The following is a 20,000-nucleotide window of genomic DNA, read 5'->3' on the forward strand; positions in this document are numbered from 1 at the left end:
ACATCCAAAATCAGTGAAATACATGGGGTCAGATAAAAGTCATACTAACAATATATTTAGTAGATTTGATGGTGCGGCTCCAGGGAATTATAGTTTGAAAAAGAATATTAGTGTTTTTCCAAGAATTGGAAGTTATAAATACTCGTTGGAGAGAACAATGAGGAGTTTAAGGAGATGGTAAACACATCTGTGAGATCAGATTTTAAACATCTAATCTAAAATCTGAGTTGTTGACTCCACTCACATGACAGTTGAGGTCAAAAAGCTCTTTTGTTGCTGAATTATAAGCCTTCAAACATGCACCGAGGTCAAGGTTCAGAGGTCAGTATTTCACAGCAGGAGCCATGTAGAAGCTTCATACTGACATATGTTACTCTCCAGGTCGAGACCTTTCCAACCATGTGTTTGGTTTAACTCTACCACAAAGTTTTAATTTTCTCATTTCATTGACACAAAGCCTCCCAGACCTGGTTCCAGAGACAACTTTGAAGGACCGAAATATAAAATTAAGATTTTTGTTTGTTTGTTTGTTCTTTTTTAGTGTAAATAGTGACCAAACTGAGTGACGTTCAGAGATTATAATCCTGCTGACAGTCTAGTGCATTACTGCAGGTTTGGGTTGGAGTTAGAGCAGGTTACTATTCACACAACCTGCAGATGTTTTCTACCTTTATGATTCTTGGTTTTTATGTCAACATGACAAACAGCAGCTCATTCAATCAGAATCTGTTTATTAGCAAATGCAAACATACAGAGAATGAGTCTTGGTGTTTGCTCCCAAAAACACAACACAGAATAAAAACAGATAAAAGTCAGGTAATAATAATAATAATACTAATGAAATAAACAAAGTGGTATTAAAGTTAAATTGAAATGAAATAGTGATAGTTGCTCCATGGTTTAACTCCCAAACCCGCAAATTAAAGCAAACATCATGAAAACTGGAAAGGATTTGGCGTTCCACCAAACTAGAAGAATCTCGCTTAGTCTGGCAGGACAGTCATAAAACATAGAAGTCCTGATGGATATCTCATGACATTACTGACTTTGACATAACTTTTAGAGTGGTGGTAAAGACCACTCTCAGCATTGGCTCTGTGTTGATAACGTCTGGCCTAGACAAGATTAAAGACCTTGGAAAGACATTGAACTTGGACTGTTAAGGGTTAAGGGTCAGATAACGATGTGATCGTCCACACTGATGAACGATAACATTCTGTAAACGGCGGCGCCGAGCAGCTGATTCACAGCCGGCTGGAGATTCAATGTGTTGCTCAGAGGTATTTTGGGACATTAGTTGCTGTGATGTTCCAGTTTTTAATGACAAAACTGCAACGACTGACGGTAACAGACGAGTAGCTTTTATTACACTGTGGCAGGACACACAGTATGAGCTCACATCTGAATCCTGAAAGGGGCGCTAACGTCATTTTTTAATATTATAATGGAGAACAAAGTTCCAGCATCATTGTATAATAAAGAGAGACAAACCTAAAGAAATCACCTCTGGCTGTCTACAGTGTGTCAGTCTGTGGTGAGAAAGGAGCAAAACTGTATTAAAATAAATAAATGTTAATATATAAAGTCATCAGTCAGTTTCCAGAATTAAGATGATCTGCAGGTTTTGAAGTTTTACTGGAAATTTCAGGCTAGATGGAGATTTTATCGTGCTGTATGGTTTATGGGATGGATTTTGATTGGCTGTCAATGTTTCTATCGTTCATCAAATCGCTCTGAACGTGAATCCCAGTAATATCATTCGCCACTGTTGTTGTGGTTATAGTTGTGGTGTGTACTCCATCTTCCACTAAAACTATATATTTATACTTATAGTCTTGGTGTAGACGGCCCTTTAGCCTTGATCATTTGTACGTGAATCTCCTCCTAAATGAAATATACACACACATCTACCGTATATCTATATATAAATATATGTGATAGTGAAACTTTCTGTCACAACATGTAGAACTAATAAGAAACACTCAGCTTGTGTTGTTGTTTACTGCAGAACTGTCAACAGCTGATGTTCATACAATCAAACAATCTGTTTTCAATGTTTGTCTCCAGAAACTCGGACGAACAACTGGAACCAAAATACTGTGATCGAAGAGAAACTATGAGCAGCAGGCAGGATGGAGCAGGACGAGGGCGGGAGTTCTTCCTCAGTGCTCACCGCTGCCCTGAAGTCGACCTGCTGCCGCATCACATCACTGAGACACAAAACCCTCCGCCTTGTTCAGTAGTTCCTGCTGTGATAAACTCTGAGCTCACCTGTACAGGTCAGTCTGAGGCCGATTACCTGGACGTCTCCTCCTGCCGTCACTCCGAGGATGAGGAGAAGGAGGAGGAAGAAGAGGAGAGCATCAGCGACTGGTCGGAGGAGGATCTCTCTCTCCACTTCTCTCCATCTGTCATCCTCCCATCAGACGACGAAGACTTTGATTTGGAGAGTGACTTCGAATGTGTTGATGTTACCATGGAGACTCAGGTGAGACAGTCTGTAGTTTTTCCTTCCATTTATTTTTTACTTTATTTTAATATGATACTGGCCACATCTTCAGCTCTGTTTCTCAGTGTTTCTTTGTAAAGTCCACTTTATTACATTAGATGTAAAGTTATGTCTACTTTATTACATTAGATGTAAAGTTATGTCCACTTTATTACATTAGATGTAAAGTTATGTCCACTTTATTGCATTAGATGTAAAGTTATGTCTACTTTATTGCATTAGATGTAAAGTTATGTCTACTTTATTACATTAGATGTAAAGTTATGTCCACTTTATTACATTAGATGTAAAGTTATGTCCACTTTATTACATTAGATGTAAAGTTATGTCCACTTTATTGCATTAGATGTAAAGTTATGTCTACTTTATTACATTAGATGTAAAGTTATGTCTACTTTATTACATTAGATGTAAAGTTATGTCCACTTTATTACATTAGATGTAAAGTTATGTCCACTTTATTACATTAGATGTAAAGTTATGTCTACTTTATTACATTAGATGTAAAGTTATGTCCACTTTATTACATTAGATGTAAAGTTATGTCTACTTTATTACATTAGATGTAAAGTTATGTCTACTTTATTACATTAGATGTAAAGTTATGTCTACTTTATTACATTAGATGTAAAGTTATGTCCACTTCATTACATTAGATGTAAAGTTATGTCTACTTAATTACATTAGATGTAAAGTTATGTCCACTTTATTACATTAGATGTAAAGTTATGTCTACTTTATTACATTAGATGTAAAGTTATGTCTACTTAATTACATTAGATGTAAAGTTATGTCTACTTTATTACATTAGATGTAAAGTTATGTCTACTTTATTGCAGTAGATGTAAAGTTATGTCTACTTTATTACATTAGATGTAAAGTTATGTCTACTTTATTACATTAGATGTAAAGTTATGTTTACTTTATTACATTAGATGTAAAGTTATGTCCACTTTATTACATTAGATGTAAAGTTATGTCCACTTTATTACATTAGATGTAAAGTTATGTTTACTTTATTACATTAGATGTAAAGTTATGTCCACTTTATTACATTAGATGTAAAGTTATGTCCACTTTATTACATTAGATGTAAAGTTATGTCCACTTTATTACATTAGATGTAAAGTTATGTCTACTTTATTACATTAGATGTAAAGTTATGTCCACTTTATTACATTAGATGTAAAGTTATGTCCACTTTATTGCATTAGATGTAAAGTTATGTCCACTTTATTACATTAGATGTAAAGTTATGTCCACTTTATTACATTAGATGTAAAGTTATGTCTACTTTATTACATTAGATGTAAAGTTATGTCCACTTTATTACATTAGATGTAAAGTTATGTCCACTTTATTACATTAGATGTAAAGTTATGTCCACTTTATTGCATTAGATGTAAAGTTATGTCTACTTTATTACATTAGATGTAAAGTTATGTCCACTTTATTACATTAGATGTAAAGTTATGTCTACTTACTACTCACCTGATCAGTTTCAACTGTCACCTGATCAGTTTCACCTGTCACCTGATCAGTTTCACCTGTCACCTGATCAATTTCAACTGTCACCTGATCAGTTTCACCTGTCACCTGATCAGTTTCAACTGTCACCTGATGAGTTTCACCTGTCACCTGATCAGTTTCAACTGTTATCTGTCCTGCAGGTCAAAGGTCAGCAGGTGGAGGGGTTAAAGATAAAGATGGTTCCCAAACGTCAGATCCAACTGAAGAAGAGAGATGCCGAGAACATTGATACAGACAAACAACAGGTACCTCCTCCACCTGTCTACCTGTCTACCAGTCCGTCTACCAGTCCGTCTACCAGTCTGTCTACCAGTCTGTCTACCTGTCTACCTGTCTACCAGTCCGTTTACCTGTCTGTCTACCAGTCTGTCTACCTGTCTGTCTACCAGTCCGTCTACCTGTCCGTTTACCTGTCCGTTTACCTGTCTGTCTACCTGTCTGTCTACCAGTCCATCTACCTGTCTGTTTACCTGTCTGTCTACCTGTCTGTCTACCAGTCCATCTACCTGTCTGTTTACCTGTCTGTCTACCTGTCTGTCTACCTGTCTGTCTACCTGTCTGTTTACCTGTCTGTCTACCTGTCTGTCTACCAGTCTATCTACCTGTCCGTTTACCTTTCTGTCTACCTGTCTGTCTACCTGTCTGTCTACCTGTCTGTTTACCTGTCTGTCTACCTGTCTGTTTACCTGTCTGTCTACCTGTCTGTTTACCTGTCTGTCTACCTGTCTGTCTACCTGTCTGTCTACCTGTCTGTTTACCTGTCTGTCTACCTGTCTACCTCTCAAGATGATACTGAAGGATGGACCTGCTGAAGGGGGAGGAGCTAACAGTGAGGTCTCAGCCAATGAGCTGCTCTGTCCCACTATCCGACACCGCCCTGATCTGTTGCTACGCCAACACAGCATGCCTGCTTCCTTCCATCCACACTCGACGACCAGCAGTAACGTCGACAGCTACAGTGTCTACAGAGGTCGGGTTGCTGCAGCCGGCCAAGGTAACTAACACCTGTACCACTTCACGTTCTCACCTGTAGTGTCCGGCTCAGTCTCTAATCCCAGCATGACATCACAGATAATCCTCTTCTTCTCCTTCAACACAAAAGCTCTCCATTGCCATTTCAAAGGCTTTCATGTTGAAGGATCAGCAGGAAGTCAAGTCTTACTAAAGTGGAAATTTAGTTTAGCATAAATACATCCTGTCCACACTTCCCATCAGTCTGTCTTCTGCTTGTTGTCTTGTTTCAAGGGTTTCATATGGGAGGAAACTCTGCACCAAGACAACGACTCCAAAAGTCCTTCTCTTTGGATGAAACTAAAACCAAGATGGCATCATGCATCATCAAGAGTGTCCTGTCCAAGAAGATGCAGGTAGAGCAGAGCACCTCCAACTCAGAGAATCACAACAACTCTACAAACTGCAACACAAAAACCTCTCATGTGCAGAATACCGTACAGAAGAACCACAAAGCTCCGGTCCTCCCCAGCCTCCAGCCTGCGGAGCAGGAGGGGGAGAGGGACGGGGGAGGAGGAGGTAAGGCTGCTGGTGTGTTTAAGGCTCCAGTTCATGTGGTGAGAGACATGAGAAGTTTAGTTAAAAACACCTACAGCCTCTCGTTCAGGAACAACAGCTCAGCTCCAACAACACAACCTGAGACCAACGACAAGCCAGCAACCTTCAAGGTGATTGGTCAGGAGAACAGTCCCCCTCCCAGCTACCAGCAGGCTGTAGGGGTTAAAGGTCACCATCAAACAAAAATTGCCTCAGTTTACAGCAGCACCTCCAGAGGATTTGTGGCCAAGGTCGCTGCATCTCTCAGCCAATCACAGGACAGGAAAGAGAGCGACAGATTCAATCGTCCAATCACACAGCACAGACGAGGCAGCGAGCCAATCATAAGCAGAAACAAAGTGGATGATGACACCTGGTCTGCCGTGTTGTTAGACCCACCCACCAAACCACCTGCTAGCAGCAGGCTATCAGAGCCCAGCCAATCAGAGAGAGCTGCAGGTGTGAGTCACAGCAAGCCTCCTCCACCCTCCTCCACCCCCAGCCTCGTTCAGGGGACCCAGCTGCCGCTCTCTGCCCAGGGACAGAGCTCCATCATGGGTGTATCCTCTCAGTCCCAGCCCATCCTCCACTCCTGCTTCCACGCCCTGCCTGCCTTCCCCGCCACCCTGCACCCTCACCTGGGGAGAGTCAGCTACGTCCAGAACCCTCTGAACTTCTCTCAGCTGCAGCTCCAGAGTGTTCCCCCACAAGGTCCCACCCTCCACCTGCTGCAGAGGTCCCAGTCTGAGGACAACAGCAGGCCAACTGGAAACACATCCTACCAACTGGAGGGATATAAAGGTCTCATCAAGTGCTGCCCCCCTCCCAGCAGCACTGCAGGCAACCAGGAGAGCAACTGCAACCCAGTGACTGTATCTGCAACACAAGAGCAGCAGCAACAACAACACCTTCAGCAGCAGCAACAACAGCAGCAGCAGTTTCTGTGTAACGTTCAGGGTTTCCTACCTGCACAGGTAGGTAGCGACTTCCTTGTTGACATTACTGGTTCTGCTGCAGCACCTGGAGCCCTGTTCAGTGGCCCCGCCCCCTCCTATCATATGATGTTAGATCCTAAAAGTGGGCGATGCTTCTATGTGGATACGCCTCCACAGCCACAGAGGAAGATGCTGCTGGATCCAGAAACCGGTCAGTACATCGAGGTCTTCCTACCTGCAGCCAGCTCCGCTCCCAACGCCGGCGTCATTGCAGTGTGCGGCGCTAATCCCGCCCCCACTGTCCTCCCGGTGATGCAGTTCCAGCCGCCGCTGGCCATGTCCTCCCTGTATGCCCCGCCCTGCCTGCCCTTCACCCTGCGCACGCCATCAGTTAACTACACTCATACTGCACCATGATGACATCACATGAAGTCACATCAGACGAACAAACAATAAACCAAACCTGAAACATCCTCCACTTTCATTCTCAATGTCTCTATAATAAGACTTTTATCATAAAAGTCTGCCCTCAGTCAATCATAGAAGAAGTTCATTGAATCTGCTGAGAGCTCAACTTGTGTAAAAACTGTTGTGACTCCGTATATTTAGTCAGTTTGATCACAGCAGCTTCTAGTGGATGTTAGAGGACCTGCAGCTCTGACGGTACACCAAGACCCAACAACATCATCAAAAGATTTTAACTGCACAAATGCACAAAAAAACTTTGGAAGGAGGAGGTGCAAGTAAGTAAGTATGTAAGTAAAATTAATATATATGTATCACCTTGTATCACCTTATCAATAGAAACACAAATAGAGGTAAAATAAGTAGCAGGTAGGTGTTGAGCTGCTTTGTCCACACATCATTAATTACAATACTTAAAGGCACAACCTCCTTTAGTTTTGATTCTAAAGTGAGGATCAACCAGCAAAGCCTGATCAGACCTCAGAGACCTGCTGCTGTGGATCTGTAATAACGCTGTCTGACTATACAACTCTAAAAGTGATCACAATCATCTTAAAGTGGATTCTGAATTTGATGAGGAGCCCAGTGTAAAGAGACCCAGTCAAAAGCTGTACGGCAGCATTCTGGACCACTAAATGTTCCCGGTGCAGACTGGAAGTCTTATTCAATGCATCAAAACAAGTTCGGTTCAGTGATATTTCACAAAGACTCATTCTGTCAGGCACGTATTGATCCACCCACTCGTATCAGCTGTAAGAGTAGTAATGATAGATGATGCTAATCTGAACCAGATACACACAGTGAAGGTTTGATCACAGCCATTAACAGATTTAAATATCAGTGTACTAAAGTCTGCCTGTTGTCACTTTCTCTTTGTTTACTGAAATGTTGTTTGCACACTAAGAAAAAATCCAATGTTCACAATGACATGAGTTCACCTTGTTTTTGCTTGTCTTTTGATTTTGTACATAGTTTTTTTTACATACAGCGCTGCTTTCCTCTCTGAACGTTTACAACCTTAAACCATAAAATCATCCAGAGCAGATAAAGAGTCAAATTTACTTTATTTTGTTTGTTTTTTGTCTTTCATAAGAGAAACTGCCAGTTTGGTCTAAGAACACAATATAATCACATCATAACATTAAATGATGAATATAATTACAGCTTTTCAAAATACAAAATATTGATACAAAATTAAGTTTAAACATTTAGCACAAACTGCACAAATATAAAAATGTGATAAATACTAAATATTGTACAATAGATTTACATTCATGTGGTCATCATTAAAATCATTTCCTGTTGATGTAACTGCTCTGCAGAGGTCTGGCGTGCCACAGGGATCTGTAATGGGTCCCAGTTTATTTTCAGTACTTGAACATTTCACCTGTCACAATAATGATGTTTCATTCTCTTGTTATGTAGATGATATATTATTATACATGACAGAAACACTATCGACTCACCATCAGCATTTTAACATTTACTGTTAGAAGGTATTGACACCTACGGCCAGATGCATAAAAACCACACATATGCCATTTCCTGCACACTGGTGATGAAATATAAGCTGAGAATCTGTCAGTGAAACATTGTTCAGGTTGACAACCAGCTGCACTGATTGTGTGATTTTTTTTTTTTTTGCATTTACACAGATTTGTAAAATGTCAATCAAAGGCACATTTATAAGCATAACACTGATTAACTGATTACAAAGAGCTGCGCAGCCGTGTGTAACGGTCACGCGTGTAATGACAACTATTCTGGCTGATGGAGAACCTGAGACGGCACTTCTTCTTCTTCTTCTTTCCTGTTAGTTTCATTGACAGCTGTACAGACCGGTGGAGCAGACAGTGAACTGATGGTGAATTGTGGGAGTGGAAATGAGGCTCGTGCACATGCGCCCAGTTCCACAATAACTGAGATTCATAAAACAGAACCATGTGTACGCGTGGCTTTATAAATCTGATGAGATGAAGAATGTGTCTGCATATTTCTGGCTTTGTGTGTTCACACAGTTTTAGTCATGAATCTACAGTTTTATGCATCTGAACCTTTGATATAATGAATGTCTTCTGTTTCAGTGTAAAACACTTCACCTCACCTCATTAATCGTATATAAATGCATAATTATTATAATCATTATATTGCTTTTAATTGTATCCATATATAACTAAAGGTTTTCAGCCTCACTTGAAGAGTTTAAATGATGAACAGAATGAAACATGTGATATTATATTAAAATGTGTTGTTGTCAGTCAGGTTTGTTTTGTACACTTTTGCACAATTTTATGACACACGAGTGTTTTAAAATGAAATTTTGTGACATTTCTAAAATGTCTCCTCTTACAGTTGACTAATAAAAATGCTGTCTTGTGATACTCCAATAAAAATAAATAAAAAGTAAGAACTTGTTTCATCACAGCTTCTTAAACTGTTTCCTGAGTAGTTTACAGCAGTCAGCCCTGTTAAACGTATAAATGTTTTTATGTTTCCATGGTAACAGAGGCAAAACCGCAAAACTACACTGAAATAATACAATCCAATAAAACAGGTGTGCAATAAATCACTCCTATGTGAAGATTATAATGAATGAATTGAATGAAGGTGTTTGATTAGACATCATTGTTAAGGTGTGACATCACAGTGAAGACCAGTCCTGATTGGCTCTTAAGGCTGAGCAGTTTGCTGACACAGTTCTTTACACCGAGCTGTCGCTGTCAGAATCACAACTTAGTGATGAATCATCAGTGAAACTTATTCCATCTCTGTCAGGACTGCGCATTTAATTTGATCAAATTCTACAGTTTGTGCATAAGAAACGATGAAACGTCCAGTTAATGCTTCAGATTATGATATGAACAGCTTCCTGCTGGCCTGATGTGGTTCTTGACCTCACAGGTTTGATTCCACGTCAGTAAACATCACAGTATGGCTTTAAAACAGCAAAGACTTTAACAGGATGTCTGACTGATGACATCACAGTCACACCTTGGTACTGGGCAGGTTGATGTCAGCAGCTTCCTTTCCCTCTACGTCCTCCCCTCCTACTCTTCCTCCCTCATCCACCTCGTCCTCCTCCACGGGTGGGGGCAGGTTGTCAGACGCCCGCCAACCCCTGAAGGAAGGGCTGATGGGAAACCGTTGCAGCCAGCGAGTCCGCCTGATCACGCCCATCCCCAGAGGAAGGTCATAGGAGGAGGAAGATGAGGATGAAGATCTCCACTCGACCAGACCCCGCTCCTGTCGGGAACCTGAGACAAACGGAGAAGAAATATCTAGTAAATACTTCTGCAGACATCATTACAACCACAACGAGAACAAACAACATCCTGATTGATCTGTTCTTACGGTGGTGAGCCTCATACGACCCTAACCCATGAGATAAAGGCAGGCCTGCATGCAGCCACAACGCCTGATAACAAAGAAAGGTGCCGAGTCAAACAAAAGGACTCCAAACAGACTTCAGTTCCCATCATGCTCTGATTAACTAACACCTGGGTTTGAAATCCGGCAGAGCCAAACTCTCGTACCGGGGTTTCCCTTTCTAGCCGTGATGTCACTGAGACCTAGCTGCTCACCAGCTAACGTAAGGAAGTAACTGTAACCAGGCCAAACAATCTCAGCCTCGCTGGACGAGTGGATATTTCTTTGTGTTCAACCGAGCATGTTACCAGATCCAAAGAAGACCGCTGTGCAACCCGGCGCTTTCACTCTTTCCTGCAGAAGAAAGGTGAAGGATAACGTCTGTGCCCTGTTTGCCTTTAACTGAGTCGACTCCTCTGTTTTCTCTGCAACGCCGCCAAGGATCAGCTGCCATGAAAACTCACAGACAGAGCGTGAGGACGGCTCCGTCAGCATCTGAGCGGAGGAACCAAGCCGGACCCGAAAGATGGACTGAAACACACCTTACTCATTTCCTTAAGTGACACAAGTAAGAGGCTTAAGTCTGGGCAGAGTTAGGATGTTAAAGTGTGGCTGACGTGCTACGGTAAGCGTATTGTGTCATTTCCGGTTGCTAACCGTGGTGACTGATGTTGTTTTTGCTCCCAGCTCAGTTAACTTTGCTGTATTTCTCACTACTGTGGATAAATACCTGCTGTATATTTAAATGTAAGTTAGTTTTGCTCAAGCACTCTTAGCTCTCTCCTTCTACTGACTTTTCTCGCTAATCCGACAGTTGTTAGTTATCTTCAGCTCAGCAGTTAGCTCATAGCTAAACTTAGCGAAACAGTTAGCGATGGCTTCTCTCTCGCCCTCTCGTTGTCCTGCTCTCTCTTGCTCGGTGTGTCAAATGTTTAGTTATTCCTCTGCCTCCTTTAGTGAAAATGGTACAAGTAATAAGTGTAGTTTATTTGAGAAACCAGCTCTGATTATTAGCAGCTCCATAGTCAGAAACGTGAAGTTATCGACAGCAGCAGCCATAGTTAAATGTATTCCTGGGACCAGAGCAGACGACACTGAATCACATTTAAACTGCTGGTTAAGAATAAACGTAAATATGGTACGATTGTTATTCACGTCGGTGGGAACGACTCCTGATTACACCAATCAGAAGTCACTAAAATCAATGCTGAGTTGGTTTGTTAATATGCAGAAACAATGTGGGACTCTGTAGTTTCCTCTGGACCGCTGCCTGATCTGACCAGTGATGTCATGTATAGTCACATGTCATCATTCAACCGCTGGCTGTCGAGGTGGCGTCCAGCAAACGATGTGGCTTCATAGATAACTGGCAGACTTTCTGGGGAAGACCTGGTGGACTCTTGAACATTAGATCTCTGTCATCTGAAGCCGTATTAATAAACGATTTAATCTCAGATCATCATATTGATTGATTGTCTTACTGAAACCTGGCTGTGTCATGAAGAACATGTCAGTCTAAATGAATCCAGTCCTCCCAGTCATATTAATACTCACATTCCTCCAGACACTGGCCAAGGAGGAGGAGTCGCAGCCTCATTATCAACTCTAGACCTGAACTTCATTATAACTCATTAGAAAGTCTTGTTCTTAGTCTCTCAGCCAACCTGGAAAACTTTACAGCCAGTTCTATGTGTACTAAGCTATAGAGCTTGTAGATCATTTAAATTCTAAAATTACAAATGTCATTGATGCCGTTGCACCCACTAAGGTGAAGGTGGTCTCTGTAAGAAAAGATGGAGAAACGCCACGCTGGTCAGAATAGAAAAAAGCAAGTGTCAAAAAGCTGCACGCAGGTGGCGAAAAATAAATCTCCAGGTTCATTATGACATCGATAAAAGCATTCTTTGCATTTTTAATTTGGAACTGACAAACGCAAGGTGGTCCTTTTTCTCCGACATCATTACCAAAAACAATAATAATGCACACGCCATGTTTGCTGCTGTCGACAGGCTAACAAACCCTTCTGTGTCAGTAGCCTCTGAACTTCGATCCATCAAGACCTGCAATGAATTTACCTTCTTCTTCACTGACTGGGGTCACTCTACCAAGACTGAACTCCTGTTGGTTATGGAATCACTGCGTTCAGTTAGAGCTGCTGGTCAGTCCTCAGCTCTATTGCTGCTGGATCTGTCAGCTGCCTTTGACACAGTTAAAATCCTCCTCTCCACACTCACTGAGTTTGGCATCTCAGGATCCGCCCTCCACTGGTTCATGTCCTACCTCTCAGGGAGATATTTTAAAGTATCTTGGAGGGGAGAAGTGTCCAAACCACACAGCTTATCCACAGGGGTTCCTCAAGGGTCAGTGCTCAGTCCCCTTCTCTTCTCATTATACACCACCTCACTTGGCGCAGTCATCCGCTCCCATGGTTTCTCATATCATTGATATGCTGACGACACCCAACTCTTCCTGTTGTTCCCACCAGAAAACAACACAGTCCCGGCTCGGATCTCATCAGCATGGATGAAAGAACGCCACCTTCAGCTTAACCTCTCTAAGACTGAGCTCCTTGTCATCCAGCCAGTCCCTCCATACAACAAAACATCAGCATCCAGCTCGAATCAACCCAACTCATGCCCACAAAGTCTGCCTGACGCTTGGGTGTCATGATTGATGACCAACTAACCTTTAAGTTTCACGTGGCCTCAGTCGCTCCGTCGTGTCGATTCTTCCTGTACAACATCAGGAAGATCAGATCCTTCCTGTCTGAGCGTGCAGCACAACTCCTGGTTCAGGCTCTCCTAATATCACGCATTGACTACTGCAACTCCTTACTGGCAGGCCTCCCTGCATGTACGTTCAAACCTCTGCAGATGATCCAGAATGCAGAGGTCCATCTGGTCTTCAGCCAGCCCAGAACAGCACCTGTCACCCTGAGTTCCCCTAAGGCTCTATTCTAGGGCTTCTTCTGTTCAACATTTACATGCTCCCACTGGCTCAGATTATGGAAAACAACAAAATATGTTACCATAATTATGCAGACGACACACAATTACATCACCAGGGGACTGTGGTCCAATACAAGCACTGAGTAAGAGCATTGAACAAATCAACGATTGGATGTGCCAGAATATTCTTCAATGAAACGAAGATAAAACTGAAGTAATTGTTGTTGGAGCTGAGTCAGTCAGCTCTCAGCTTCAATTGATAATGTTAAAAACTACACACCAAGCCAGAAATCTTGGTGTCGTCATGGACTCAGAGCTGAATTTCAACAGCTACATTAAGACAATTACAAAGTCAGCCGACTATCACCTGAAGAATATATCAAGGATTAAAAGACTTATGTCTCAGCAGGATTTGGAAAAACTTCCTGCATTTATCTTCAGTAGACTCGACTACTGTAGCGCCGTCTTCACAGGTCTCCCTAAAAACAAGGATCAGACAGCTGCAGCTGATCCAGACGCTGCTGCTCGAGTCCTCACTAAGACCAAGACAGTGGATCATATCAGTCCAGTTCCCAGATCTTTACACTGGCTTGATTTTAGAATACTGCTGTTGGTTTATAAAGCACTGAATGGTTTCAGGCCAAAATACATTTCTGATCTGCTGCAACATTATGACTCATCCAGACCTCCTAGGTGGTCTGGATCAGGTCTACTTTCTGTCCCCAGAGTCCAAACTAAACCTGGAGAAGCAGCGCTCAGTTTTTATGCTCCACATATCTGAACAAACTCCTTCTGTTTTCCTTTGATTAAATCAAATAATTATTCATTTCTTACACCGAACTGAAACTTTATTCTTGTTTTTCTTACCTCTCATTCATTTTCAGCTTATTTTTGTTTTCTACTCTCAGCTCTTTAATGACTGTTTTAATTGTATTTAAATGAACTTTTATTGTTTCTTTTTCACTTTGTCTCGATGCCTTAAATGTTTTACGCAAAACACCTTGAATTGCCTTGTTGCTGTATAAATAAACTTTGCCTTGTATCACAGTTGTAACTGAAACTACTATGAATCATTAGAACAGGAAAACACACACACACAGAGTCAGCTGTTGTTGTGGGCGGCAGTGTTGAGTGAGAGGAATATGTCTCATAGTGACAGAGGCAGAGCTCCATAAACACTGTGTGTGTGTTTGTCTGACTCTGATTCCCACATAGTCAACATTCAGTCTATCTCTTAAAAGAAGATTCAATATTGTGGAAATAATTTTCTCTCTGAGTTAAGTGCTCAGATGGATATAAATATCATGTCTGTTTGTTCAGTACAGAGCTGCAGTCAGGAGGTGGTTAACTTAGCTGAGCATAAAGACTGGAAACAGTCTAGCTCTGTCTAATGTTCAAAAATACACATACAGACACTTTTAAAGCTCACTAATTATGATCTTGATGGTTTGAGCTGTACACAATTAGAAAAGTAAAAAACACATTTCCTGTTGAAAGACAGCTGAGTGCAGTGAGTGAAACTGTTGCTAGCAAGTCTGTGTGCGTTACCTGGTATTGTGTTGTCAAGGCAGAAAGCTATAAAACCTCCAACGAACATCTCAGTGGACAGAAGAACCGTCAGGATCTGATCCAGTTCTGCAACACCTGCAAAAAAAGAACCGATCTGTCGGATCTACATTTCAGATCTATACAGAGCTGATCTACATCTATCAGATCTATACAGAGCTGATCTACATTTCAGATCTACATTTAACAGATCTATACAGAGCTGATCTACATTTAACAGATCTATACAGAGCTGATCTACATCTAACAGATCTATACAGAGCTGATCTACATTTAACAGATCTATACAGAGCTGATCTACATCTATCAGATCTATACAGAGCTGATCTACATTTAACAGATCTATACAGAGCTGATCTACATTTAACAGATCTATACAGAGCTGATCTACATTTCAGATCTACATTTAACAGATCTATACAGAGCTGATCTACATTTATCAGATCTATACAGAGCTGATCTACATCTATCAGATCTATACAGAGCTGATCTACATTTAACAGATCTATACAGAGCTGATCTACATCTAACAGATCTATACAGAGCTGATCTTCATCTATCAGATCTATACAGAGCAGATCTACATTTAACAGATCTATACAGAGCTGATCTACATCTATCAGATCTATACAGAGCTGATCTACATTTAACGGATCTATACAGAGCTGATCTACATTTAACAGATCTATACAGAGCTGATCTACATCTATCAGATCTATACAGAGCTGATCTACATTTAACGGATCTATACAGAGCTGATCTACATTTAACAGATCTATACAGAGCTGATCTACATCTATCAGATCTATACAGAGCTGATCTACATCTATCAGATCTATACAGAGCTGATCTACATCTATCAGATCTATACAGAGCTGATCTACATTTATCAGATCTATACAGAGCAGATCTACATCTATCAGATCTATACAGAGCTGATCTACATTTAACAGATCTATACAGAGCTGATCTACATCTATCAGATCTATACAGAGCTGATCTACATTTAACAGATCTATACTGATCTACGACCACACACACCTGTGCTGATGGACTTCGGGTGTGTGTCCAGGTACGAGGGCAGAGTCAGACCAAAGAACATCGAGAACCCGAGAACAAAAAGGTTTCTGGACGAATTCAAATCCACCAGCTGCAGGTTGGACAGACCGACGGCTGTGATCATACCTGAGAAACACGACACACCTGGATTATTATTACATCACACACACACACCTGATCATACCTGAGAAACACAACACACCTGGATTATTATTACATCACACACACACACCTGATCATACCTGAGAAACACGACACACCTGGATTATTATTACATCACACACACACCTGATCACACCTGAGAAACACGACACACCTGGATTATTATTACATCACACACACACACACCTGATCACACCTGAGAAACACAACACACCTGGATTATTATTACATCACACACACACACCTGATCACACCTGAGAAACACAACACCTGGATTATTATTACATCACACACACACACCTGATCATACCTGAGAAACACGACACACCTGGATTATTATTACATCACACACACACCTGATCACACCTGAGAAACACGACACACCTGGATTATTATTACATCACACACACACACACCTGATCACACCTGAGAAACACAACACACCTGGATTATTATTACATCACACACACACACCTGATCATACCTGAGAAACACGACACACCTGGATTATTATTACATCACACACACACCTGATCACACCTGAGAAACACGACACACCTGGATTATTATTACATCACACACACACACACCTGATCACACCTGAGAAACACAGCACACCTGGATTATTATTACATCACACACACACACCTGATCACACCTGAGAAACACGACACACCTGGATTATTATTACATCACACACACACACACCTGATCACACCTGAGAAACATAACACACCTGGATTATTATTACATCACACACACACACACCTGATCACACCTGAGAAACACGACACACCTGGATTATTATTACATCACACACACACACACACCTGATCACACCTGAGAAACATGACACACCTGGATTATTATTACATCACACACACACACCTGATCACACCTGAGAAACATGACACACCTGGATTATTATTACATCACACACACACACCTGATCACACCTGAGAAACACAACACACCTGGATTATTATTACATCACACACACACACCTGATCACACCTGAGAAACACAACACACCTGGATTATTATTACATCACACACACACACCTGATCACACCTGAGAAACATAACACACCTGGATTATTATTACATCACACACACACACACCTGATCATACCTGAGAAACACAACACACCTGGATTATTATTACATCACACACACACACCTGATCACACCTGAGAAACACAACACACCTGGATTATTATTACATCACACACACACACACACACCTGATCATACCTGAGAAACACAACACACCTGGATTATTATTACATCACACACATACACCTGATCATACCTGAGAAACACGACACACCTGGATTATTATTACATCACACACACACACCTGATCACACCTGGGAAACATAACACACCTGGATTATTATTACATCACACACACACACCTGATCACACCTGAGAAACATAACACACCTGGATTATTATTACATCACACACACACACACCTGATCACACCTGAGAAACATAACACACCTGGATTATTATTACATCACACACACACACCTGATCACACCTGAGAAATATAACACACCTGGATTATTATTACATCACACACACACATCTGATCACACCTGAGAAACATAACACACCTGGATTATTATTACATCACACACACACACCTGATCACACCTGAGAAACACGTTAACTGTAACTCACCAAACAGCGTGCAGAACAGCGCTCCGAGGATCGGATCTGGCAGCGAGGCGAACAAAGCCGTGAACTTTCCAACTGATCCCAACAGGAACATGATGCCTGCTCCGTACTGCACCACCCGCCTGCTGCCCACCTACACACAGGGTCAACAATTCAAACATCCACAGCCAGGTGACAGTCCAAGGTCACATGACTGATGCCTTCACTCAGGTTTAAATTTTATTTCTTTATCCTGATTCACCATATTCAGGAACATCAAGAATATCCAGCCTATTAGTTAATAAAGTTAATAAATCACCTCTAGAACCAGTTTTAGAAGTTTCTACCAAAGAGACATCAGACAGGTGGGCGTGGCCTTAGATTACCTTTGTGATGCCCAGAACGCCGATATTTGGGCTGGAGGAGGTGGAGCCGTTTCCTGTCCCTAAAAGGCCAGCGATGATGCAGCAGAAGCCCTCAGTGAAGATTCCCCTGAAAAAGACAAAACACTATCTAACACCTGTAGGGGCGGAGTCTGTCAGGTAAGATATTAACACATGTAGGGGAGGAGTCTGTCAGGTAAGATCACATTACCTGTAGGGGCGGAGTCTGACAGGTAAGATCACATTACCTGTAGGGGCGGAGTCTGACAGGTAAGATCACATTACCTGTAGGGGCGGAGTCTGACAGGTAAGATATTAACACCTGTAGGGGCGGAGTCTGTCAGGTAAGATATTAACACCTGTAGGGGCGGAGTCTGACAGGTAAGATCACATTACCTGTAGGGGCGGAGTCTGTCAGCTAAGATATTAACACCTGTAGGGGCGGAGTCTGTCAGGTAAGATCACATTACCTGTGGGGGGCGGAGTCTGACAGGTAAGATCACATTACCTGTAGGGGCGGAGTCTGACAGGTAAGATCACATTACCTGTAGGGGCGGAGTCTGTCAGGTAAGATCACATTACCTGTAGGGGCGGAGTCTGACAGGTAAGATCACATTACCTGTAGGGGCGGAGTCTGTCAGGTAAGATCACATTACCTGTAGGGGCGGAGTCTGACAGGTAAGATCACATTACCTGTAGGGGCGGAGTCTGACAGGTAAGATCACATTACCTGTAGGGGCGGAGTCTGTCAGGTAAGATCACATTACCTGTAGGGGCGGAGTCTGTCAGCTAAGATATTAACACCTGTAGGGGCGGAGTCTGTCAGGTAAGATCACATTACCTGTAGGGGCGGAGTCTGACAGGTAAGATCACATTACCTGTAGGGGCGGAGTCTGACAGGTAAGATCACATTACCTGTAGGGGCGGAGTCTGACAGGTAAGATATTAACACCTGTAGGGGCGGAGTCTGTCAGGTAAGATATTAACACCTGTAGGGGCGGAGTCTGACAGGTAAGATCACATTACCTGTAGGGGCGGAGTCTGTCAGCTAAGATATTAACACCTGTAGGGGCGGAGTCTGTCAGGTAAGATCACATTACCTGTGGGGGGCGGAGTCTGACAGGTAAGATCACATTACCTGTAGGGGCGGAGTCTGACAGGTAAGATCACATTACCTGTAGGGGCGGAGTCTGTCAGGTAAGATCACATTACCTGTAGGAGCGGAGTCTGACAGGTAAGATCACATTACCTGTAGGGGCGGAGTCTGTCAGGTAAGATCACATTACCTGTAGGGGCGGAGTCTGACAGGTAAGATCACATTACCTGTAGGGGCGGAGTCTGACAGGTAAGATCACATTACCTGTAGGGGCGGAGTCTGTCAGGTAAGATCACATTACCTGTAGGGGCGGAGTCTGTCAGCTAAGATATTAACACCTGTAGGGGCGGAGTCTGTCAGGTAAGATCACATTAACTGTAGGGGCGGAGTCTGACAGGTAAGATCACATTACCAGTGGGGGCGGAGTCTGTCAGGTAAGATAACATCTCATCCTGTTTACTTCCTGTCTCACCTGTTGATCGCATGGACCGGAGGGGGTGTGGCTCCAGACAGACGGGCACAGGCGTAATAATCACCAATTGACTCCACGATGCCTGCCAGAGTGGCACTCAGCATCCCCAACACCCCAGCAACCGTTACCACCGGCAACCCCCACTGGCCTATAAGATACCAGAGGCAGAGGAAACAGGAAGTCAGTTTTATCATAAAACTTTTTTCTGGTTGATCTTCATTCTATCATCATCATCATCATCTTCTGTGACCTCACAGTTTTAACTCGTCTGGTGTCTGTGACCTTCCACTACATAC

At 42.2% G+C, this 20,000-nt stretch overlaps 2 protein-coding genes across 2 annotated transcripts in view; one reads left to right on the plus strand and one right to left on the minus strand.

Moving 5' to 3' along the window:
- prob1 (proline-rich basic protein 1) overlaps positions 1–6,984 on the plus strand; it is an 8,598-nt gene extending 1,614 nt beyond the window's left edge. Inside the window, exons 2-5 of the mRNA XM_067609108.1 lie at positions 2,068–2,488; positions 4,180–4,284; positions 4,826–5,033; positions 5,285–6,984. Of these exons, the coding sequence (XP_067465209.1) occupies positions 2,117–2,488; positions 4,180–4,284; positions 4,826–5,033; positions 5,285–6,939 (2,340 nt within the window). The 5' untranslated portion in view covers positions 2,068–2,116 and the 3' untranslated portion in view covers positions 6,940–6,984. The remainder of the gene's footprint in view (positions 1–2,067; positions 2,489–4,179; positions 4,285–4,825; positions 5,034–5,284) is intronic.
- Positions 6,985–7,976: 992 nt separating this feature from the next.
- Positions 7,977–20,000, minus strand: part of slc23a1 (solute carrier family 23 member 1) — a 26,025-nt gene continuing 14,001 nt past the window's right edge. The window contains exons 9-14 of the mRNA XM_067609109.1: positions 19,705–19,852; positions 18,140–18,245; positions 17,778–17,907; positions 15,909–16,052; positions 14,850–14,945; positions 7,977–10,241 (exon numbers count right to left, since the gene is read on the minus strand). Of these exons, the coding sequence (XP_067465210.1) occupies positions 9,973–10,241; positions 14,850–14,945; positions 15,909–16,052; positions 17,778–17,907; positions 18,140–18,245; positions 19,705–19,852 (893 nt within the window). The 3' untranslated portion in view covers positions 7,977–9,972. The remainder of the gene's footprint in view (positions 10,242–14,849; positions 14,946–15,908; positions 16,053–17,777; positions 17,908–18,139; positions 18,246–19,704; positions 19,853–20,000) is intronic.

This window comes from Thunnus thynnus, chromosome 13 (genome assembly GCF_963924715.1).
Source record: "Thunnus thynnus chromosome 13, fThuThy2.1, whole genome shotgun sequence".
Taxonomy (NCBI): Eukaryota; Metazoa; Chordata; class Actinopteri; order Scombriformes; family Scombridae; genus Thunnus; species Thunnus thynnus.